Below are 24811 nucleotides of genomic sequence, written 5' to 3'. Positions count from 1 at the left end.
TTATCCACTGGCAAAAAATTATACTATATTGAAAATATAGTTCTAAGAAACAGGATTCTTTTTCTTAAGTTTTATAAAACAAATACACACTTTGTCACTTAAAAAATTTCTACAGAAATTTTATTAGTCCTGAAAGTGTTGCAGCTTGGCTGTTCAAAATGAAATAAGATCAACATTCTTTCTTGTATCATTGAATAGAAATATCTAAATTAATGAAAATAGTAAATATATACTTTCCTGTCTTATTAAACAGAATGCATGACCTATTTAAGTGTCTCTTAAAGACATACGGTCTTTAAAACCCCAAGGTGTACGGAATGAACCACTCAGGAAAATAGCTGGGACTCCATTAAAGAAAATATTTCAAAAAGTCCTGGTTTTGTCTGATTAATCTATTTGTAAGAAGATTGAGTCTAGAAGCCCTCTAAAAGTTCCTAGAAACACTGTCATTTAATAATAAAATTTCCTGAATATTAATTATTCCACCTGGATTAAAAAAGTCAATCAAAAATGTAAATTCAATATTCAGTTACTTATATAAGTTTAAATGTATTCCAAGTATATGGAATTTGAAGTACTTTTAACTATAAGAAATTACAATGTTGTTTCTCGTAACAGTATTACTGAGGGTGAGAACTACATTATTTATCACTCACCTTTATCCTTAACACAGTGCTTTGTACACAGTAGGTAGCCAACAAATGTCTGAGAAAAGAATTTAATTTTAGAAACTTGGTCTTACCTCATTTCTCTCATCTACATCTTTGCATTTTTCAAGAAGAGCTTTCAGAGCAGGAATGTTTTCTTCCTCTACGTAATTTATTACACTTTGTGATATCAGAACCGACATTTTCACAGAAAGCTGTAGTTATATTTATTCCAATGAGCCTGTTAAAAGCAATTAGATAAAATACACATAATTTGTGATGAGAAAAAACTAACTACACTATGCTTAAGCCTGTACAAAAACACCTCTGCTGGCGGGAGGGACAAGGCCCCACAGCTCAGCTGTCAAAATGCCCAAGGCTCTCTTCCCAAGACTCACACTGATCTCAATCTGGACTCATCCAAACCCCAAACCCCAGATCAACCTTTCCCAACCCTCCTCATCACCACCCCTAAAAAATAAAGCACCCACCGCTCCTCCTGCTGTCTTCTCCAGCTCAGTAATCGCAGCTCCAGCTGCACTCTTTCAAGGCCAAACCTTTGGGATTCTCCATGCCTTAGCTGTCCACTTATACTCTATGGTCAACCTATTAGCGGCTCCTTTTGGCTCTACCTATGAACAGAGTTCACATCTGACCACTACAACCACCCTGGTACAAGCTGCCGTGACCTCTCACCGAGGTCCTAAGTGCTCTCCCTACTTCCACTTGCCCGCCCTAGTCTACCCTCCACAAGCCAACAGCGCTCTTCCAAAAATGACCTACCTGACCCTCAGCACCCTCATCTCCAACCACCCCTCACGCACTTCACTGCTTGCACATGTCTAGCTCTGTGCCACCTCAGGGCCTGTGGGCTAGCTCTTCGGCCTGAACTTTTCCGCCAGACACGCACATGGCTCACTCGGTCACTGCCTTCAGTCACCCTTCTAGGGAAGTCTAACCTGTCCATGTGACATAAAATGTAACAACCTCACATATATTCCACAGCTGTCCCCAAACTCCCACCTCCTTGCTCTGCTTTGTTTTCCATGGCCACATGAAATAAAACGTATCATGTGTTTATTGTCCATCTACTACAACTAGAATGTAAGTTCCAAAAGAGTAGGAACGTTTCTTACTCAATTGGACATCCAAATGCAGACAGATGAACTAACTTCAACTCATACCTTGCACAAAATATACTAACCCAAAACTGATGCAAATATGCAAAATATGCAAAAATACAAAACTTCTAAGAAAATATAGACTATTATGGATTAAGCAAAGATTCTTTGATTTAACACTAAAAAGTATGGCCCTTAAAAAAAGAAAATTGTTAAGAGTTCATCAAAATTAAAAATTTTGCTCTGTTAAGAGAATAAGATTGCTTGGGACTGATGACTCCTTTTTTCCTTCCACTTTCCCTCCTCTTGAACAGGAATGTATCTAACTGGTATCCCATTCCTGTCCCCTCAATGTATTTTACATAGTACATGACTTGTTCCTTGAGTTTCACAGGTTCACAGACGGATAGAACTGTATCAGGATGTACTATACCCAGAGCCTCACTCATACCTGATTTAGATGAAGAGATTTAGACCTTTTGAGCTGACAAGATTCAAATGAGATTTTGGACTCTGAGTTGATGCTACAATTAGCTAAGCCCTTGGGGGACGTTGGGATGGAGTGAATTGTGTTTTATATGTAGGATGGAAGTCTATCTTTGTGGGACCAGAAGACAAGAATTACTGCACTGTATGATTCCATTTATGTGGCATTCTGGAAAAGGATAACTATATGGACAGAAAAGAGATCAGAGGGGGTCAGGGTCTAAGGTTCAGGAATGAGGTGACTACAGTGAGTGCCAAAGAATCTGGGGAATTCTTGGACTGTTCTACATCCTGACTATGGTGGTAGTTAGACAATTATATGCACTTGTCAAAATTCAAAACTGGGCACTAAAAAAGATGAATAATATTTGTACCTAATACCTTACTTTAAAAAAAAGTCCTCCAAAAAATTTGTACTTGATCCACTAACTTTACATCTAAGAATCAATTCTAAAAACACATGAAAATGGACAATTTTAAATGCAATTTTATTCATAAAAATAAACTTAGATATGGGGGAATCACATAAATTGTGATGCATTCACATAGTAAAATAATACAGTCATCAAAATGTTTCCCAAAAATGTATTGACAGAAAAATATGGTAAAACCATTCCCACTTTCTGTCCACTTCACCTCCTAGTGTCGGAGATCGGCCAACACTACTCTCAGGGTTTTGGCTTAGGGCCTTCGCCAGCCGCACTGATCTAGAATCCTAAGGGTGCAAGGGACAAATTTGAACTAGCTTAAGCAAAGCAGAAAATTTAAAGATACTGGTTTATTCCCCATAACCACACCATGGGGAACATGGGTGTCACTGGTCCTCAAATGCCAGCTGAATTCTCATTCTCTATTGGTTTAAATGCTTTCATTATAGACCAACTTGTTCTACACAAATGGGAACATGGCTTCCAACAGCTACCCAGCCCAAATCAGTTTCCCAAACCTGAGAAAGCAGACTATTCTTTGTTTCCAGATCCAAAACTCAAAAGAGCTCTAATTTCCTAGGTTGGGTCAGGCGCCAACCCAAAACCAATCAACTATAGTCACAGAGTTGGGAGGAAGTTACAAGGTCACGTAGTACAGGCACTGTTTCCAGAAAAGGGGGAATTTTTGTGATCTAGGCACCCATCCTAAAGCTCTACATTGCACCACCGCTCACCTGGATCAACATGATACTCTCCTAACCTGTGTCTCCTTCCTCCAGTGTTCCCCATTCCAATTGACTTGCCACACTGAAGCAAGATTGATCAAAAATACACTCCCCTTGAAATCTTTGTTAGTTTGCCATAAACCCATGTTTGGTGAACAAACAATGATGGCTTTATTACAAGTAATTCAAAAAACTGAAGCCCTCTAAGCCTTTTAAAGCCATAGTCGAGATTCAATTCTATTAATTCCTATGAAAATCTCTGTGCAGATCAGTAAGGACTCATAAACTCAATCACTGATTATGACGGTGGGCATGCAGATCCTTCACAATCTGGCCCCACTTTCACCAGCATTCCAGCCTCATCTCTTTCTCCCCTCCCTCCCACCCTCTACCCAAACCTGCTTTCTGACTTGCATCCCCATTTCAGCTCCAGCCAGGCTAACCCACCTCCAGTTCCTTGGCTGTCACATGCATTCTTCTTTCCAGGTCTTTCACTTACTGCCCCCTCAGCTTAGAAAGCCCATTCTCCACATACGTGCCTGGAAAGCTTCTACTCACCCTTCAGGATGTGGCTCTAACATCACCCTCTCCTGCAGTCTTCACGGGCTGGCTGTTGACTCTAAGCTCGTCCAGTCCCCTGCTCTGGGTCCACACCCTATGCATACATCTAAACTGAGACTGCTTATACCACACTCAACTTTCCATTTTGCTTATCCTTGTCCACATCTCCCCTAAACTATAAGTTCTTGAGGCAGGATCCACCTTGAACCTATCACAATGCCTACAAAACAAGGTTAAAGAAAGAGAAAAGCAGCCCCTGACTGCCAGGAACTGGCCTAGCTAGACCTTGATGTTCTCATTCAAACATGAACAATTTCACAGAACACCAACATCAGATGTGATCATGACATCAAGACAAAAACAAGACCACTTCAGAATCATATGTGAACACACACAAAAACATGAACATTGTCCAACCTTCAGTTTCAATGTTATCTCTTCAAAAGGGCTATTTTCTTACAGTGCAGCTTAAGGTAGTAGTAGTTAAAAGTATGGACGCTAGGGCAAGACTGCCTTGGTTTGACTCCTAACCTTACTACTTAAGCATTTTATCACCTTGGGCTAGTTTCTTTACCCCAGTGTCTAGGTTTTATCATCTTTAAACAATTACACAGTTACATGCAAAGGAATTAAAAGAGTGCCTAACACACATAGAAACTCAATAATTTTTAGTTATTTTACATAATAGAATATTAACATTTCTTAAGTACCTTTTCTTAGTGCCCCTAAACTGGATTATTCCCTACCATAGAATCCTATTCGTTTCCTTCACAGCATTTTTCTAAACTTATGATTTACATATTTATCTGTTTAACAGCTGTCTCTCCTACTACATCCTAGTGGGATATACAAGAGAAATGAGTATATAAATGAGTTTGGTCTTTTATATCAAACACCCAACTCTGAGCACAGTTCCTGGCCCATAGAAGACACTATATTTCTTGGCTGAATAGACATTATTTGAATCTATTGTCCAGAGTATTTTCTGTCTAATGGGAATATAAGGTTCTTCTGCACAATTAGTAAAAAAATTAATATCTTGACACTATCTTTGGAAATGGCAGATAGCCAACAATAAGTCCATAAAAAAATCTTTATGTTGCATTAAGCTCATTTTTAGAATTTGCAAAGATTTAATAGGCTAACGAAATTTTTGGTATATTCAAAATGCTTCCACCTAAAGGCCAAATGGTTAGTAGATGCCCTGTATAACTTTTCTCTCTTTACAAACAAACCATACTAAAACAATAGTGTTTGTAGGATAAATTCTAGCCGAAATAAGCAGGCAGCGAGAGGCAACAAAGGGCCAGGCAGTTAATTTGAGCGCAATTCCCGGGCGACGTTCCCCGGTCTGGCTAGTCACAGGCCGGGGAAGTCACACTCAGCAGGGCAGGCAGCGAGTTTTTAAAGAAGACAGGGGGAGGGAGAGCAAAGGTGTACAGTGGCGCGGGGATTGGCTCGCCTAGGGTACGTGGGGGTCTCTCATTGGCCTTTAGCCAGGCACTGGAAAGTTACCACTACTCTTCTAGCTTGGGGGAGGGCTCTAGTTAGGAATGTTGTCCGATCAGACTCTGGAATGTTGTCAGACTGGAACCTGTTGGTCTCTTCGCCTTGTTTGGTGAGGCCTGAGCTTGTCCAGCAGGCTCACCCCTTCCCCTGGAGCCTCCAGCCTTACAGTGGTGACCATATTGCCCAACATTTACTGAGTTTTGTATCCTCCAGATAGGAAACAATAAACTCCCGAATGTGGCTTCTCCCATGGTCCTCTTAATTCCAGCTTCCTCTTCTTCTCTGTGCATCTAAGTTTCTCGCAACACCCGCACGCAGTTCCTAAACCCACCCTCGTGCTGACACCCCCGGGCCTGCGGGCAGTCCTTGCCATTTCCCCAGCCCTTACCATTCAGAAGCCAGAGTGGTCCTTCAAAATCATTACGCTTATTATGGCCACTTTGTGCTCAAAACTTCTCAACTATTACCCTCTCACTCAATATAAAACCCAGATCCTTTACCCCAACCTACAAAGCCCTAGCTGATCTGTTCCACACCTCCTCCACCTTCCTGAGCTCATCTCCTACCACTTTCTTTTTCCTTCACTCTGTTCAGGCTGTACTGGGTTTCTGTTCAAATGTCATCTGGTCAGAGCTTCTCTGACCACTGTGTGCAAACCAGTCATCACCCCCACTATCATTCCCCGTTCCATAATCCTGCTTTATTCTTCCAGATAGTGCTTAGCATCACTCAAGACACCATTAAAAAAAAGGTTTTTTTTGTTTGCCTTCCTCATTCCCCACCCAACCTCAAAATGTACCCAATGAGTATGGGGACTATCTCTGTTTTGTTTGCTGCTGAATCTCCAGCACGCAGAACAGGATCTGATACACAGGAGACACCCAGTATCTAGAGAATGAATAAGCGTACCTACGCTGATCAACCACCTGGACTGCTTGACCCAGCTTTAACTTTCTTACAGACTGAAGCATTCCTTCATATTCCAGCTCAGCTCGGGGGTCACCTCATCTGGGAGCTCCTCCTCCTTTCTTCCCCTCTATTCTCTCATGCCCTGTCCTGGACAGTTTTATCCTGCACACTTACACTTGGTGCATACTTTCAGTATTATACTTACAATAATGTATAATATTATTAATTTACTATAAAATCCTCAAAAACAGGATCACGCCGATTCATCTTTTCATCCTCAGCAAGGAAGTAAGGGCTCAAGTACATCGTCAATAAATGGTTATGGAATTGACAGGAATGTAATCCCACATGCTATGTGCACCTAAATTTTATGCTTGATGAATCTGGCTAAGGAGTAAACGGGAGTTCTTAAAAGTTTTCTGTGAGTTTGAAATTACTTTAAAACAAAAAATTTAAACACAAAATGTCTGATAAAGCACTTACTTGGATCAAATATTTTCCCTCACTACAATATCACATAAGACTGGAATGAGTAAAGAAAAGCAGCTTTACACACTGACCTCAAAAGAAAATAAAGACTGAAAATAATAAGTTTCAAATCTTGTCACCTCTCTCCCCCAATCCATTATGTGGACTGTATGTACATCACCTTTAGACACATAACACATGAAATAGTTACCACCCTTATGGATAGAAACTAGGATCAGGACTTCAGACCTGGATTCCTTTAGACTGAAATTAAGCAGAAGTGTTAGACAGTAAAGAAAAAAAATCTTATAAATTGAACTGCTTGTCCTTAACCACCCAAAAGATAACCTTTAAACTAATCTATTAAGGAAAGATGATCTAGTTTGTCATCTAATTCTGAGAAAATGAATACAATTCTACACAAGTATGATTCAGTAACAGTTTGATCTAGTAACTGCTTATTGGCAGCCTATAATTTGCAAGGCACTGTGCTAGGGGTTATGACTGACAAGTTGAGTAAGATATTATTCCTGCCCTACAGAGGCTTGGCCCTGTAGCAAATATGGGCCCTGAGAGGCAGGCTGAAGGTGGAGCCACCTTGGATCCTGATTTCTCTTTAAATTACTAGGGGGAAAAGGGAGTGACTAGGGGAAAAGGGACATGAAATGAACCTGGCAAAATATCAGTAACTGTTAGCTGCAGCTGGAGGGTGAGTACATGAGGATTCATTATGTGATTCTCTACTTTGTGAATTTACGAGGCTTTGCTGATCTTTCAACACTATACATCTTGAATTCCTGACTCTACATTCATTCATCCTTACCTTCTTTACTAAATTTCTTGAATGTGGGAACTTCACATGTCTTACCTTCACAAATTCAGAGCACCTAAAGCAGTTTCTTGGGCATAGTAAAGAACTGATAAATATTTCCTGAACTGAATTTGACCAAGTCATATCACATTTATTAATTTAACAGGAGAAAACAGTATGCCAAAGCTGATAGTTATAAAATGACTTTTAACAAAATACATCAAGAGTTTGATAAAATGATGACCTAGAATATAAGGTCTTCCAGTCCCTCCCTCGCAGGTTCTACTTCTGATGAGCCCTCTCTCCCTCTTCAATGAATCCATAAACAGGCTCTATTCTTATCTATCTTAAAACAAATACCCTTAACCCCATGTCTCACCTTCCTCTCATCGTTCCCAAAAATTTCTTGTCAACTTTAAGTCATCCTCCCCTTCAACTACATAAGGACCAGGATCTTCTCCCCACCTCCCCCTTGCCCATTCCACACACTTTTGCCCAACCAACCAGGAGACAGCCTTCAGGTTTCCATTTAAATGCCAATTCCCCAGTGAGGTTTTCCTGACTGCCCCCTTCCCTCCTAGACCAGCTTGCATCTTCTCCTTTACCTCCTCCTTCTACTCTTCCTCCCCCTCCTCTTGGCTCTTCCGAACCTTAAAGATTCAGGAGGCATGTGTCCCCAGGCAAGAAGCCTGTCTGGTGTGGTCACTGCTGTTTCCCCAGTGACTGAACATTCCCAGAAACACAGAAGGGGCTCAGTGGACATCAAGTGAACAAAGCAAGCCCAGGGAGCAAGCTCTCAACTATTCTGAAAATATTTCCTGGGCACCATTCTATGCAAGGCCCATGCCTGCCTTTAGTGGATTCCTATCAGGCCTTCAATAAGCTTACTGTTCACCAGGAGACGTTAAGAGACCTTCATCATGAAAATGGTATTTACATATTACTTTACAACTTCTGAGTTGCTTTTATATGTATGATATTACTTGATTTTTCAGTAATCATGTAGAAAGTAAGTAAAATTATTTCTCATTTTACAGATGAAAAAAACAGGTTTCACACATAACCAACCTAATTCAAAAAGCAAATGTTGCACAACTAGATAAACCCAAGCACTATGAGCATTCTGAAGAGCAATTACGACTCCTGCTAGGATATTATGAACTATCTTTTTGTGTTGATCCTTAGAATGGGTCCCATCAATGGGAAATGAAATGCTGGCATACCAGGCAAAAGAAATAAATGAAAACAGATGGAGAGAGAATTTACTGAGTGACTCCATGGTGTGTACCCAGGAAACCAGGACTAGAACAGAGGGGGTTTAAGTAAAAAGTGAAACCGAAGATTACAAAGTGAGAGTGGTCAAATCTGTAACCTCTTCAGGGATAATGGCTGTCTCTCCTTCATTCTTACGTTCCCGGAACCTATCACAGGTTTAGAGCAAGTAGAAACGTCATAATAACTGCCTAATTGAAGAACTAATAGGTTGCACTGAAAATGCCTCTTCTGCAGGACTTTGCCTGCCCACAGATCCAGCTACCCCCAACAGCCATGTTCTCCACCATGATCTACTATGAGCTACCACAGAGCACAGTTAAGGACAGACATATGATCTATGACATGTGACTGCTCAGAAAGATAAGCTAAGCCTCTCTGTAAAGCTCTGAGACAGCAAGTCAGCAGAGTGCCAACCCAACAGCTCTGAAGAGAGAAAACGACCCCTTATAAGTGAGAAAGCAAATATGGCCCCTGAGAGGCAGGCTGAAGGTGCAGCCACCTTGGATCCTGATTTCTTGCTGATTCTCATTCAGTCCTACAAGTCTAAGAATGAGGCTCAGTGCTAATGCCTCCTGAACAACTCTAATACAGCAACAGATAAAGCAGAGAAACTGGTAGTTTTTGAGCAAAAGCAGGAAGAGGGGGATGGCACATGCCCATGACCCAAGGAAAATGAACCTCCCAGCAGTGTACGTGGCCAAGACCAGAGAAACACAAAGAATTAGAACCCTGGATACCAGCCCGGGAACCACCAAGACAGACAGCCCACAGAAGCAACAGGTGGTGAGGATGGAGAAGACATGAGTGACAGGAGCTTGAACAAAATGAAATCTTGCATGCTTGACCCCCTGACCTACCAAAATACCCAGAAGAGAGATTCTGGATGTAGAAATCAAAGAAACTATGAAACCGATTGGAAATGAATAAAACAGGTCAAAGATGACTGGAGACCAAGGGTAGGCGATGGAGGATATGCTGCCGTTAACAAAAGAGGTCAGTCAGGAGGAGGTCAGGACTTACCTCTACATTGTTATTACCCTCTCCCTCCCCATCACTTCTACTGGGTGAATGAGGTTGTGGGGCGCCTTGGCCAGGCTGAATGTGAGGTGCTCCAAAAAAGTTGGGTTGGAGAGTCCACACAGTAGTTGGAAAAACAAATCTGAAAATCATTCATACAAAGAGTGCACAACAAAGATTCTCAAAGTTAGCTGGGAAGCTTGTCAAATATATGTATCCCCATGTAAATTAGTTTAACCATTGTGGAAAGCAGTATGGAGGTTCCTCAAAAAACTCAAAACAGAAATACCATTTGACCCAGGAATCCCACTCCTAGGAATTTACCCTAAGAATGCAGCAGCCCAGTTTGAAAAAGACAGATGCACCCCTATGTTTATTGCAGCACTATTTACAATAGCCAAGAAATGGAAGCAACCTAAGTGTCCATCAGTAGATGAATGGATAAAGAAGATGTGGTACATATACTCAATGGAATATTATTCAGCCATAAGAAGAAGACAAATTCAACCATTTGCAACAACATGGATGGAGCTAGAGGGTATTATGCTCAGTGAAATAAGCCAGGTGGAGAAAGACAAGTACCAAATAATTTCACTCATCTGTGGAGTACAAGAACAAAGAAAAAACTGAAGGAGAAAAACAGCAGCAGAATCACAGACCCCAAGAATGGACTAACAGTTACCAAAGGGAAAGGGACTGGGGAGGGTGGGTGGAAAGGGAGGGATGGGGGTGGGGAGAAAGGGGGCATTATGATTAGCATGTATAATGACAGGGGGCACAGGGAGGGCTATACAGCACGGAGAAGACAAGTGGTGACTCTACGGCTTCTTACTACGCTGATGGACAGTGACTGTAATGGGGTATGTGGGGGCGACTTGGTGATGGGGGGAGTCTAGTAAACATAATGTTCCTCATGTAATTGTAGACTAATGATACCAAAAAAAAAAAAAAAAGGTTAAAATGGCAAACTATGTTACATGTATTTTACCATAATAAAAATGTTTAAATATAAAAAAATATATACGTATCCCCTCCAGAGAATCCCATCCAGTACATCTGGGGTAGGCCCAGAAATATTCGTTTTCACAAGTACCCAAACTGCTTGTGATGAAATGTCTGTGCTAGTAAAGCTAAAGAACAAAGAAAAAAACCTGCCGCAGCATTTCTCACCCTTGGCTCTGCACCAGATTCCCTACGGTGCTTTAAAAATGTTTAGATGTCTGGTCCTCAATGCTGTCAAAGTGTGGGTAGGGACAGAACGCATCAGAATCACTCCCTTCGCTTTCGGTCCGAAGGGGTGATAACAGAGCCACACCCCAGGCCAGCTGGACGGGAATCCTTGAGGGTAAGGCGGAGAAAGCTGCATTTGTAAGCAGCGCCCCTACCGGCTAGCAGAGGTACTTCCATAAACATTTATTTATAAGAAAATATTTTTCATTGGTTTAAACCTCCCTATATGTCAAAACAACTTGAAAGAAAAATAATCCCACATTGCTAACAAAGAAGTCGTTTACTAGATAAATCACAGAGGCGTCGTAATCAATGGCTTGCTGATATTTTGCGAGGAATCTACAGGCCTGCGCAGGACAATGGGGCAACGGAGCGCAGTATGAAAGCGGCCGACGAGCATGGAGACCACCAACGAGCGCGGCCTGGAAGCCCAGGGGAAGGAACCTCGCCGCCTGCCTGCCTGCCTTAGCCGTACCGGCGAGAGGGGCTCTCGGGGCGCAGGGTGTGCCTGCGGCTGCCCCGCGAGGGAAAAACTGTTTCCCTAACAACCACGCCCCGGGGCGCCTGACCGACCCCCTGAGACTCCAGGTCCGGGACGGCCGGGCGCGCGTCGCCCGGCCTCCCCCGCCTCCTACCCGGCCACCCGCGAAGCCGCCCCACACACTGACCGTATCCCCGCCTGGCCTGAGGACGGCTCGGGCGGAGAGGCCCCGCTTTGCCACAGGCGCTCTCAGAAGACGGGGCCCTCACCGACGGCGGCCTTCGGCGCACAGCCCGCACCACGCCCGGCAGCCATCTTCCACCAGCGCCGGAACTGGCGGGCCACGTGACCCCGGGCGCCGGCGGCGGCCACGCCTCCTGGCGGCAGGGGGCCCGAAGGGGCGCGGCGGGCGGGGCGAGCCGGTCGCCGGCCCTGCCGCGTTCCGCACCCTCCCTCTAGCCTCCGAATAGGTGCGTTTTTGACAAGCGCCCCAGGCAGTGTTTTCTTCACTGTCTTTCTTTATTGTACTTGATTTATAATTTCTATTCACCGTTATAATCAAAGCCTATGCAAAGACCTAAACTGCAATGATAACTTCTGGAGCCCTTGCAGATGCTCTACAAATGAAGGCCCGCTCAAACCCCTTCCCGCCTCTTCCTCCCCGATAAAAACCCCTGAAGATACTCAGTGTGTGAACTGTTCCTGGGGAGTTCATTTTTAAAAGCAGTGCAGACAGTCGCCTGGAAAGAAGCTGCGGGCACGCTTTCCTTCGGCGCACATTTTAACGGAGGGTGAAAGGAGGGTCGGATTCCCAGGACCGCAGAGTCGAAGGAAAGAGGAGCAGCAGCGCGCGGAGGGCAGCTTTTGGAGCAGCCCCCCTCCTTTGCCGACTGGACTGGGGACGGGAGAAGCCTGAGTTCAGGGGTTGCGGTATTATACCAGCACAGGCATTTGGTTACTAAAATAAATTTCTAGTGACTGAAAGTGACTAGATAATATTATGATCTAAGACTGAGGAGAAAAATCATGAAAATTGTGAGTCCTACTGAAACTGTCCTCCAGGGTGGGGAGCAACAATTAGACACAGAGCATTTACAAGGCAGTCCCGAGGAAAAATAAAGCCGCTTTATAATCCTACTGCGTCACATTCTCCCCTGTTAACATAATAGTTACAGTTAATAAATTATACCTATTTGATGATATTTCCTAACGCATGCCAAATGCCGTTTATTCTTCTCAGTTTATGGGCTCCAACACTCGTATCTTGCAGGGATATACCTATTGCAAAACAGAGCTGAAATGATTTCTCCTCGGTTTTGTTTCAAACAGGTCTCTACTTTTGTTTGCCTTGTCACGGATTAGGCACCTTGCCTACGTCTTCCTGACAAACGCATCCTAAGGGTTTTCTTGCTTCAGCAGAATCACTTCAAGAATCTACTTTTCTACTTGTCATGTGGTATATAAACAATGCAGAAGGAAAAATACGAGTTATCCTTCCATTCCTTACCACCCTCCCTGCCAAACCTGTAATTTTAATCACCCTTTCATCTTTTTCAACAGTATCAGCATATTGAGCTAAATGAGTTCAGCAGTCCAATGTTATTACGTAGTTTCAGTTTCATTGTAAATCAGATTTTCCATAGAATTCTTAACGGTGTTTTACACATCCCGTTGCTTTAAAAGTTTCTTTTCTCTGATTATAAAAGGAATATGTCTATATTATAAAGAATTTGGAAAATACAGAAAAATTTGAAGAGATATCTCCCCTAATCTCACCACTCAGAATTCCCTGACTTCTTAAACACAGATTTGAAACAAAAACTTTATTGACCAAAGTAATTATTTTAAACCTCCATTATGGAAAAGGGAGGGGTCACAGGGATGTTCCTGAGATGTCGTTTCTTGCCTTAATTAATGATGATTGTCACTAATTACTTTTCCTGGTACCTTTGCCAGTCTCCTCCCTGACCCATTGAAACAGAATGATCCTTCTATATAAAAGACACATAGAAGGAAGCTTCCTTAACTCTGGGCTGGTACCAGAAAGAAAAGGACTACAGTAGAGGACAGTATTAGGGACAGGTATGAAAAGCAACAGGAGAGGCAAATGTAAAACCTTGGTTCAAGAGGAGGGGGGAGAGAGACAAATGGAGAGAGTTGGAGAAAAGAGAGTTATAACTGAGTTAATATCAGTTTATATGAAAAAGACTTCGGGTTTTAGTTGTTGCAAGCTCAACCTAAGTCAAAGCAGGCTACCAGCAGGGCAGACACACTCTCATGCTGCCAACCCACTGCCTTGCCACAGCTGTTTTAGCCTCTCTAAAGCTTTCTCTTCAACAAATTCTTACTATTATTACTGAAGAAGATGAGGATCCCCTCCTGCTGAGAGTACAATCTAGTTAGGCAGAGCGGTAATATACTAAAGGAAAATATTATCAAGACAGCATAGACCAAGAAGCAAGGACATGGTAGCTCAGAGGAGTGTTCTCTGGGTTTGATGGGAGTTGAGCAATGCCCTCAAACAAAGGAGGAGGGTAGGCAGGGATCAGGGAAATGGCAGGACCAAGAAGGGGGAAGGGACACTGCAAGGTCAGGAAATTCTACTCAACACCTGCATCTAGCTATACTAGTTTAGAGTTTCACATCAAAAGTATTTTAGGGCAACATTAAGTCAATAAGAGATTCAGTTCTTTCTTCCCCTTCTTGAAATTTGGAACTCTTTCCATTTCCAGGGTCTCAGCATCTTGCTCTACCTAAATTGTCACCTTGTGTCTATTAGCCTCCAAAGCCAACACTCACTCATGAGCAACGCAGATTCCCACAAAAGGGAACAGGAGCTGAACCAGAAAGAGATAGTTAGTATGCGTGAGACCAACTGGTTGATTTTTTTTACCCCCTTCAATTCCGAGACTATGATGTTTAACTTTATTGTGCCCTGAAAAATACGTAATGTGGATCTGCTAGTTGGTGTGTTTTAAAATTTCACCTTCTCCTCTTAATCATATTTCATTTCATTTTACCATTTTTCAAGTTACCAGGCAGTTTTTGCTTGCTAAAGACACAGAGGGCATTTTACTGGCAATGTGCCGTGAATTCCCAAGACAGCAGCAGGGTTTTGAGAGGGGGTGGGAGATGGAATATACAGAGCTTCATGGGAACAGTGAAGTTTCCATTTTCGATCCGGATGGAAATAGAGATGATTTGGCCAACATATTGAAATGCCATGACTCTAGACATAAAAGAAACTTCCATCCAATCACGATCATGAAGTTCAGATTTTCTAGGGGCACACACAGGTTATTTCCTCCAAAGAGCACCATGCTCCTACACTAAAAATACCTACTCATGTTGTGGTGTATGGGTCCAAATTCCTAATGGAATAAAATGTCAAGAGCACATGATTACTGGTAAAGAATAGTTCTTGATTCTTAGTTTCTCCCTGAGCAAACTGATTCAGAAAGTCAGATGATAGTCATCTGGGCTTTTCCTTGCATTGGCTGTTTCTTGAGTCATTTCATTGTCTACTTTTCTGTTATTCTGGATAAAAGTTTGTAAAAATTTATTTTATGGTTTAACTGTGCCCCTGAAAGATCTCTTTCAGGAAAATACCATGCACCAATATAAAGAAAGAGAAGTACGTGTGGCTTACTTTCTTACTGCTTCAAAAACGTTTATAAATGTAACCTGACAACTTATTTTCTGTTTTTATGTTGGAGTGGGGTTCATTGAACATGTGGTTTATTTAATCCACATATTAACTATATCTTTAATTTCTCTTTTGTCCCTTTCAGTAAGCTTATTTAAGCTTACTAATTTAAGTGGCATAGTTACAAAAATGAAAAGTTCAAAATGAAGTTTACAAAATTTTTTGTAAAACACATCTCTCTTCATCTATCAATAGAAAAAAAGACTAGAAAGAAATGCACCAAGACATTCAAATTGGTTGTCAGTGATAGGATTATGGGTGGGTTTTTGGTTTGGTTTGGTTTTACTTACTTGAATGCAGTTTACTAGCTATGTGGGGCCTATGTAAATATAAAGGTGAAGGAGGGGATATCAGTTACTATAGGTGTGGAGCAACTGATGAAATAATTCCTAAACTGAAGGTTTGGATATAAAATATTTCATCTTATCTACAGGATATCTTCAATCTAGTATTAAGGTTTTTGTTTTTTACCACACTGCAAATTTTTCTAGTATTCATCTAATTCCACAGAACTCTATTGCTCTGTGTGAATAAAGAATCTATGTTTAATCAAGAAATATGTTATTTCAGTTTAGCAAACTAATAATGATGGTTTCCTGATTGTTTATACCCAGTTGTGAAATGTACATGTGTAAGTGGTCCTCCTGCCTTAAACATTTGCCTCAGTCTGGCTTTCAATACTCTTGGGAATGACATCTCTACAACAACCCCAGGCTGTGGCCAGTGATGAAGGCCCTTGGAAATGGAGGTTCCATAGCTAAATGAATTAATTTATTAGTCTGCAGTAAATACGTTACTGCATAAATTTGTATATTGTTCTACATTCATCACTCATTCTTCTTCCACTGTGATGTATTGTGCAACTCTCAACAAATATATATGAACATTTATAGCACCATGTGATGAGTTTAAGGCACATAGAAGAAGAAAGACTAGAGAGCTTATGACTGGAAGCTTCGGGAAATGCAGCCAGAAGAAAAGGATCTCTGTTTCAATGCTCTACATTCCTCCCGGTGCCTGGCAGAGCACAAACTCATTCAACATTTCCTCACTAATGACACGAGGCTGTATCCTGGTGGCTGAACGGAGTCAGCTAGGCAGCAGAGGTGGGAAGGATGTGGTAGAGAGAATTCTGGGAGATGGAACATTGGGTATGAAGACTAGGACGTGACAAAAGACGACTTAGGCACAAAATAAGGCATACCTGAAAAATAAAAGATACATAAGAAAATAGAAAAGATTTTGACAGTAAAGAGAAATGCAGTACTTTAATGACCTTAAAAATCCAAGCTGCCTTCTGGCTTTAGCAACAAGCAGATCGAATACAAGCCACAAACACCTGGAAAAGGTACACCACATAGGACATAAAATTATTTTAAACATCACACAGCTAAGCTGCTAAGAAAGCTTATAAGCCTACCAAGAGACCCCTATTGATACAGTTACTTCTGAGGATAGAAGGGAAAGGGGAAGGCTGGGCCAGGTGTGCTGAGTTTATGTATGTTCTTGTTACAAAAAAAAATTTTTGAACCTATATGGCAAGAAAAATACCACCTTTTCAATCTGAGGGGTGGGCACATAAGCATCTGTTATATTGTTCAGTACTAAGCTATCTGTTTGAAATATTTTGTTAAGACTTAGTTTTTTTTTAATTGGCTAAACTCAGTATTTTCCTATTATTCCTTTTTCTAACTGGGGAAGATAAGTTGTTAGTTGGTACATAGTAGATCTAAACTTGCATTACCTCCTATTTTTATTCCATTTGTGGAATAACATTATATAATTCTTGACAAATGCTCTTCATTCCCCTAGCTCCCCTCCCACATCTCTCAGCCCAGTAAAACACTTCCTCACCAACCCCCGTGCCACTGCCACACTCTTCCCACACTCCCCACTGCTCCTTATCCCAAGGCCCTTGGGCAAGCCTCTAATAACATACTCACCGTATTATACAGAGATCACTTAGTTCCTTGCAGACCAGGGCAGTGATATTTTAGTTACCCAGCACATGGGTAGGAACTCATTAAATAATGATGAAATAAATAACTGAAAGAGAAAACACAAACTACATTAGTGTTCATCTGTATAGAACAGGGCCTTCCCTACTTCGCAGTGTGTGAAGCTACCCCAGCTGTCACGCTCGTCAGAGTGAACAACTGCCAAAGAGCCGGGTGGCAGGCAGCTCGGAGACGGCGCCGGTACTGCTCGTGTCATGACCCAATTTCAGTGCAGCCCTGACTCTCAAAATTGCGTAATTTAAATCTGCAGCCACAGTTTGAGGCCATCCAGAGGAAAGCATGGAGCCTGGCATTACCTGTACGTGTCCAGGCAGGCATCTTTGTACATGTTTTCCCCACAGTTGTTCACGACAGTCTCCAGCAGCGCCTAGAAGCACACCCCAAAGTTCCTGTTAAGTTCACCACCATGGTATAAACGTCTAGTGGGGACTCCAGTTCTCTGCTTCTCAAAAGCAAAAACCAGATTCAGACATGAGCATAGGGAAAGGCCAACAGGACTGGGAAGGCAGCTCTTCCTTTTTAACTGAGGGAAGTCAGCATCTTCCTCACCCTTTAATTCTGCTTTAGGAGAGAATACAATATACCATATACTAATTTTAGGCTGTGTAATTTGCCATCCAAAGTGTTTATAACTTGACAAGAGTTTCTTTTAGATCATTTTTAAACAGTTAGAGTCAATAACTCCTTAAAATATTATCATCTTATTGAAGAATCCTTCAATAAAAGCCCATTACTTTTCATGGTAGGCCTGATACTTAGTTCTACAGTTGACATTTAAAGTCTCTGAAATTAGCAAACACACACACATACACACATGTATTTTTAAACTACTGTTTAATTAGTTTTAAAGACACACAAATTAGAAAAAGACACTTATATGTAAGTTAAAAACATCTTTAAAATAGCAATAAGCCACCATGGCAGCTCTGAGGACACAGACCAGAACTGAGTGGTGGTGGCGTGCGCACGTCCCAGTGGACCCGACACAGTGGTAGTTTACATTTACATACAACGGGAACTACTTTATAGATCTGTTGAAAAATAACACTTCCTTAAAAAAATATTTTGGAGTAATAAAAACAAAAAGCACAGATCAGCACGTTCTATTCTCACCCAGGGAAGGCAAACTGCGTACTGCCAACATCGGCGCCTGGAGCCACGCCCCTCCTGTCTGGGTAACAAATTTCTAGGCAGAGGGCAAGATACGGCTTTAGAGGAGGGCAGGAATGAAACCACACATTTTTACTCTGTATGAAAAAGGATCTCCGGTTTCACCTGAATTATTTCACTTTCAGTCCTATTGTTTTCTATCGAGCGGCAGGAGAGAACAGATGACAGAAAACAGAAGCCTGGGTTGGAGTACATTTGACTCCTTCTCCCTGGGATATAAGGCCAGGAGCAAATACGCTTTGTTGACACATCTGTATATACAGAAACAAAAACACTTAAAATTGGGAAAGAAGAATATTTTTAAAGTCTGTCAAACTCCTTACATGTTTGCCTTTTAATGGTAAAGGACAAAAAGGAGTGTTAACAAATCAATTTCTCAAAGAAGTTACCCCCAAAAGAGAGTGGACAGGACACAGTCATTTCTGGCCAGTACAAGGCAGCCAGCCAGTCACTGGTTCCATCTCGAATGTATTATTAAGAAAATGGTTACTCATTCTACTGATGTTGCTCTGTAAATTTTAGCTTTTCATTTTATTTCTACTTTTTATAATAACAAAATCTGATAAAAATTACTGGAGAGATGGTTATGCATCACTGAGTCAGCTCAAGACACTGCTTTGCAGGGATCTTTATGCTATTACTTACAGAACATATAGTCTTGGGGTTATTTTTGTTTGCTTTATAAAAGGTATACTAAAAGAAGACAGTTATAATCCATTTTTAAAGTTAGACAAGTTAGCATAAAAATGTGTCTGTGGGGCTCCAGTTCAGAAAGTCTTCCCAATCAATGACCCGTAGCACTCGTCAGTTCTTTGAGTTTGCATGTTAAAAACCCACTAAAATAAATATTACTTTCAAACATATAAAAACATTATTAAGCAGCCCAATTAAAATGTAACGCTTCATTCTCTGTACAAGAACCTCAAAAAGCAGTTTAGTCGTTGATTATAAGAGCATTCCTACAAAATACCAATGTGGAAAATTTCATTTAAAATTTTCTTCTGTAATGAGTTTCTATAAATAGATTTGACTACAAGGTGCTGCAGAAAAACACTGTAGAGTCCCTCTACATCGTACTCTTTCAAATCTTACTTTCAGAGTTCAATTTCTTTTTTAAATGCAAATCTCCTTCAGCATTAGGGGCAGGCACTGATAACCCACTTTTACTTTTAAGGAAGGGCTGCAAAAACTAGATCTTTTAGGATCTAAGATAAAGATACCAACGATCAGCCATTCACTAAGTGTACACTAGATTAAGAGCAACAGTTTTATTAATTATTTCAGGGCAGTTAAGATCACATTTCACAGTGTTATTTAGAATTCTGCACCTATGTTAAATCTGATGTATTCAGTTTCCGCCAGGATTGACTATTAGCAGCTGAAAAAAACTCCTCAAAATACTGCTTTACATCTAAAACTGGACAAACCCTTCACTGACACAGCAACAATAGGCGCCATCTGGCACCATCATTCTTGAGTAATATTTCCTTTCAGCTATAAAGTAGAACTCTTAAAACCAATTAACTAATAATTTTGAACAGTTTATAGTATAAACTGTTTGTTCCAGTAAGGAAACACAAAAGCATCAATGTCCAGAGTTGTTCATTAACACACAAAGTAAAATTTACAAAGTATTAATTTTAAATAGGAAAGATTTTTGTCATAAGCGTGGTCTAGTTCTTGAATAAAAGTATACATTTTCTAACTATTTTAATGGCAAAAACTTTAATTCAATTTTTCGGTAGTTTAAAATAAGGCGTAACTGAATTAAAAATGCTTTAAGTATCTTTGAATGAAATAATATTTGAAAAGTTCTAGGGTGGTACAGCCTGTCTAGTAAAGTGGGAAATTGGCATAAAATATTTTCTAGCATGGATCTTCCTCAATTTTCCAAAGCACAAACCAACCAAAAAGCAGAGCCAGCAAAAGAAAGATACGTTTTCTTCAGTAGAGACTATTTCAGTAGGAATGATTCAGTTCAATGGCCATTATTCAGTGGGAATGGTATGCTGCCGCGCCTTCAGATTTAATAAACTGAAAGTTTTTCCTCTTGCCAAGAAAACCTTTTGAAAAGTCAGGGCCATGTACTGAAGTAATAAAAGTAATGACCATGACAACAGTTCTGGTTGTGAATCTGCCTTCTCCCTGACTCTTAGAAATCTTGCTAACGGCTTCCCTTCATTACAAACGTAACTGGTCATAAGCTTTTGGAACTGACCCTTTGGTTCCTTATTAAAAAACTTTCACCTAGAGGTCAAGAGACTTGTCCAAGTCGTAAGGCTCATTAATGACTGAGCTCATTAATGACTGAGCCATTAATGGAGATCCCGGTCTCCTCCCAGGACAATCAGTGCTTCAATATGTGGTCCATTCACTTTTTAGAACCATTCTTTTACGGCAAATTTTTTTCAAAACTGGTATCTGTGGAAATCCTGTAGGTGAATGTCGCACATGAAGGGAATCAATAGAAAACATACTTTTTACCCAAAAGCATGGTGGCAGCCTAAGTGGTGGCTGAACATTTTTGAAGCCACATAAATATTTTTAGAAGTTAAATAAATTTCCCCAGTTACCCTGAGTTCCAATAAAAATGCTTATTCTAAACACCAAGAATAAGCCACTTCTACAATGGTGACAGCTGAGATACACCAGGTTAAATTAGCTGTAATTATTTCAAGAAAATGAGATTGAGGGAAGAACTATTTTTGTTCATTTTTTTTCCCTGAGTAGTATAGTAATTAATAAACAAAACTATAAATATGATGTTGATTGATTATCTCTGGAGTGGTCTCATGAGAACGGAAGAGTGAGAAATAATAGAAATACGCACTGAATCCTGTTCTGTTCATCAAAACAAAGCAAGTACATATTACAATGAATCTTTTCCTACTTAACAGTAGTAGAGAAAAATATCAATTTTCAATTCCTCTACCATAAACTATTAATAAGTGTATTAATCTTTGTAACACCCTAAGCAGAAATATTCAGTTTATAATAAAGAGCACAAAAAGTTTATTTTCTCCTTAGAAAAGTCAAGTTGAGAATCAGATTCCTTTAGTTTTTCTTCTAGGTTACACATTTATCATTATAATTCTCTAAAATAAGAGAAAAGCTATTCAAAAACTACATACAAACTAGATCCAGAGGGATGAAAATCAGTCAAACTGTATACATTATGGATTATCTTCAAAGTAATGGGAAAATTCATCAATCACCTTGCCTTCTGGATGGTAATCCTATTGAATATAATAACAGTGACTTTAGGTTTACATGCTAAGAAAGTAAACAGTCAGGTAACAGAAATAAATGGTGATTATCTGGAAATAGCTAGACAGGGGAACAAAAAAAAGTTCTTTAATAGCTTTCTCGTTTTCACTTACGACATGCCTAGACTTGTCTTGTACTCAAATTTTGTGTACTTAATAGTGTTCAGATTCTCTGCATTAATTAACTGACATTTTTGGGGGCAGATGCTTTCCACGATTATTCTTTTCTATCCTCTCCCACACACAGCTACCTTAATTTTAATGCATGGGAAAAGAGAAATTTACTTAGCTATGTATCCTTTCCTGGGAGGTAATAGGGCATGGCTAACCTCACCAGGTGGAAAAAATTTACCTTAGAAAAGTAAAAACATTTCATATAAACAAAGACTAGGAGATTTCCAAAGTTCTAAAAAGATATATTGACATTTTGCTGATTAAGAGCCAAAAGTTTCAAGAACATTTGCTTTTCCTTTCTTCTTCAAATGAAATACTACGTCCATAGCTTGGGCCATATAGTTGTTCTGTCCTTAATTTCATTGCAAATAATTAATGACAACAATTTTTAAAAAAAGAGAGACTCACCATAAATAGACAATTTGCATTTCATTAGAAAATGTAAGGCAAAAAGAAAATTCCATAAAAGATTAGTCAAATGCAGGGGAAGCCAGAAGGCCCTGCCTACCCCTCTCTCCCCCAGCTCGGGGTTTAGGATCTAGGGCCAGGCCCCTAATGCCAGGCTGGTCACATCCTACTCTGCTGCTGTCAGCTACTGCAGCCATCACGGGACTCTCTGGGATTAAAGGGGACACCCAGTAATTTGAAAATGAGATTAATTATGGCAAAAAATTCTCGTAAGATAAAAGCACATTTTTCTACTTAAAGAATCCAAAACTCATCAACAAGAGTTAACAGCAAAATTTTAATGAGAGAATTTAAGAGTTTGGAAACTGTATTATTCTCTAAAAATGTGGCTCAGACCCAGTGACTTTAAGTTTTAATTTCCCTAAAACTATCCTAAATAGGAATTAAACTGCAAAGGATAACAAAGTGATTATCCCAGTAGTAACCTTACTCATTGATTTCTCTCTATTAACCTTCAAGCAATCTACCGCTAATATTTTCACAATCCTTTTATAATTCTATATAATTTATACTTGATAAATTTCATTTAAAAGCCCACCACATTAAAAACTTATTAAACTTTTATGTCTTACATAATCACAAGGAATGCAGATAAATAAGGGTGAAAAGCACTTCTACTGAGCACCTGGGCCCTGCCCTGTGCCCCATGCCCTGCTATAGCTGGCTTGGCTCCAGCTCCAGCTCATTCCTGCCCTTCTTCCTTCCTTCCTTCATCATCCTCCCTCTTTTATGAAAATAAGCTTAAAATATCGCATTACTAAACTTTCATTCTGATTAAGAAATTTTTCCTGGAAAGGCTCTCTGACACAAGGTAATTAAGCTCTCCAGGAAAATAAGCTACCTATAATTTGGCATCCATTGCTGTTTAGTCTCGCTACTTACTGCAGTCATTTGAGATACTTTAAGAAAACCCTTCAAATACTGAAATGTTTATTGCATTTTTGAGGTATCCACAATCTTAAACTGTGTTTCAAATTCCTCCAGAATTCCTTTACAGCACACAACATGGATACTGAAGTAGCATTCTCACAATATTACACTTGAAAATACCTTCTAGGAACAATATTTTAGGAAATTAAGGCAAGACATTCATTTAGAAAAGTTAATTTCTCTCAGTCATTCAGACTGACACAATTCTTGGTCCACCTCTTCAGTACCTGGGGGTACGCAATGTACATTCAGCAGCAGGGCACACATATGACTCTCTGGACATACGCTGAGGTCCTGAGCGGCCACTGGAATAGTGGACATCTTTTTATATAAGGCGTGGCTCGCAGGGACAAGGCGTGGAAGGGGATAGTTCATTCCTTTTCCAATCTGGTATGCAGGAAATCACCCATCTATAGCTGCCCCATTTCCCCCCACTCAATCTCTTTTCAAACAAACATAAACCCCTGGAAAAGGTGCTAAGATTGGTTTCTGTTAACATACAAAAAATAGCCATCAGAGTGTTTTCCCCATCATTGCTTTAATGATGAATGTCTAGAGGCTATTTCTTGATTCTGATTGCAAACACTGTTTGCTGTGGAAAAATTATTCTGTCCCAAAGAATTCTCTCTTTCATCTAGCTTTTTGGATCTTGACAGCTGAATATTTTCATGTGTATTCTTTCCTCTTTGGGCTTTTTTTACTGGCAACAGTAGTAGTAGTAAGATACCAACGATGTGAAGGCAGTAATACCAGGAGCTGAAAAAAAAGGGGAAAATTTCCTTTGTTCAGATTTGATAAGTAACAATCCTTAGTAACTATATACTTGTCAAAATGTCACATGTCCCACTTAGGATGTGTACACATTATCTTTTATTCCCAACCCCACCCTCGCCCTTCTCAGATGAAAGTCTATGCCAGTGTATGCCAATGGGTATTCATACAGCCCTGCATAAGCCCAGGCCACTTCTTAGAAGCATGATACCAGATACCACATTACATGTTTTTTAAGGATCATAAGGCCATGGCTAAACAGAACAAAAACAAAGGGGTATTGATTAGTAGCTACAGCAATCTGAAAATAATCTCTCAAATCCACAGGATCAAATACTGAGCAGACAGACAGAATGCAGGGGTCATAAAGCCTTTTAATATGCTGGAATCCCCTGCTATCTACCGTCCTTAATTAAGTAACAAATAATCCAATGATGTGAGTAATAAACAAGCACTATTGCTTCTTGATGTTACCGTCACAAAATAAAGGTCTTATTAGGAAAAACATTATTAGCAGTATCATTCCCCAAATTAAATATAAACAAAATGTGACCTGAACTGCTTCTACAGCCATAAGCTCAAGTGACTGTGGGCAGAGCACCTGGGATAGAAACTCCAACTAATGGCTCAGTCATGTTTA

At 40.4% G+C, this 24811-nt stretch overlaps 2 protein-coding genes across 21 annotated transcripts in view; both read right to left on the bottom strand.

Moving 5' to 3' along the window:
* KIDINS220 (kinase D interacting substrate 220) overlaps positions 1 to 12015 on the bottom strand; it is a 116536-nt gene extending 104521 nt beyond the window's left edge. For 8 of the 9 annotated variants that reach the window (XR_012122889.1, XM_073217009.1, XM_037026594.2 and 5 more), the window contains exons 1-2: positions 11856 to 12015; positions 743 to 888 (exon numbers count right to left, since the gene is read on the bottom strand). Coding sequence is in view for 8 of the 9 variants with exons in the window: in XM_073217009.1 (XP_073073110.1) it covers positions 743 to 850 (108 nt within the window). In the remaining variant the exon portion in view is untranslated. Of the gene's footprint in view, positions 1 to 742; positions 889 to 1138; positions 1280 to 11855 lie in introns of all 9 variants that reach the window. The other variant, XM_037026595.2, reaches the window with a different exon arrangement.
* A 6194-nt stretch (positions 12016 to 18209) lies between these two features.
* Positions 18210 to 24811, bottom strand: part of MBOAT2 (membrane bound glycerophospholipid O-acyltransferase 2) — a 167300-nt gene continuing 160698 nt past the window's right edge. For all 12 annotated transcript variants that reach the window (XM_073216926.1, XM_037026530.2, XM_037026529.2 and 9 more), the window contains one exon: positions 18210 to 24156. In XM_073216926.1, coding sequence (XP_073073027.1) covers positions 23931 to 24156 — 226 coding nt within the window. In that variant the 3' untranslated portion in view covers positions 18210 to 23930. The remainder of the gene's footprint in view (positions 24157 to 24811) is intronic.

Source organism: Manis javanica, chromosome 1, assembly GCF_040802235.1.
Source record: "Manis javanica isolate MJ-LG chromosome 1, MJ_LKY, whole genome shotgun sequence".
NCBI lineage: Eukaryota > Metazoa > Chordata > Mammalia > Pholidota > Manidae > Manis > Manis javanica.
The sequence above is the reverse complement of the archived record's forward strand: the minus strand, read 5'-3'. Positions and strand labels throughout refer to the sequence as shown.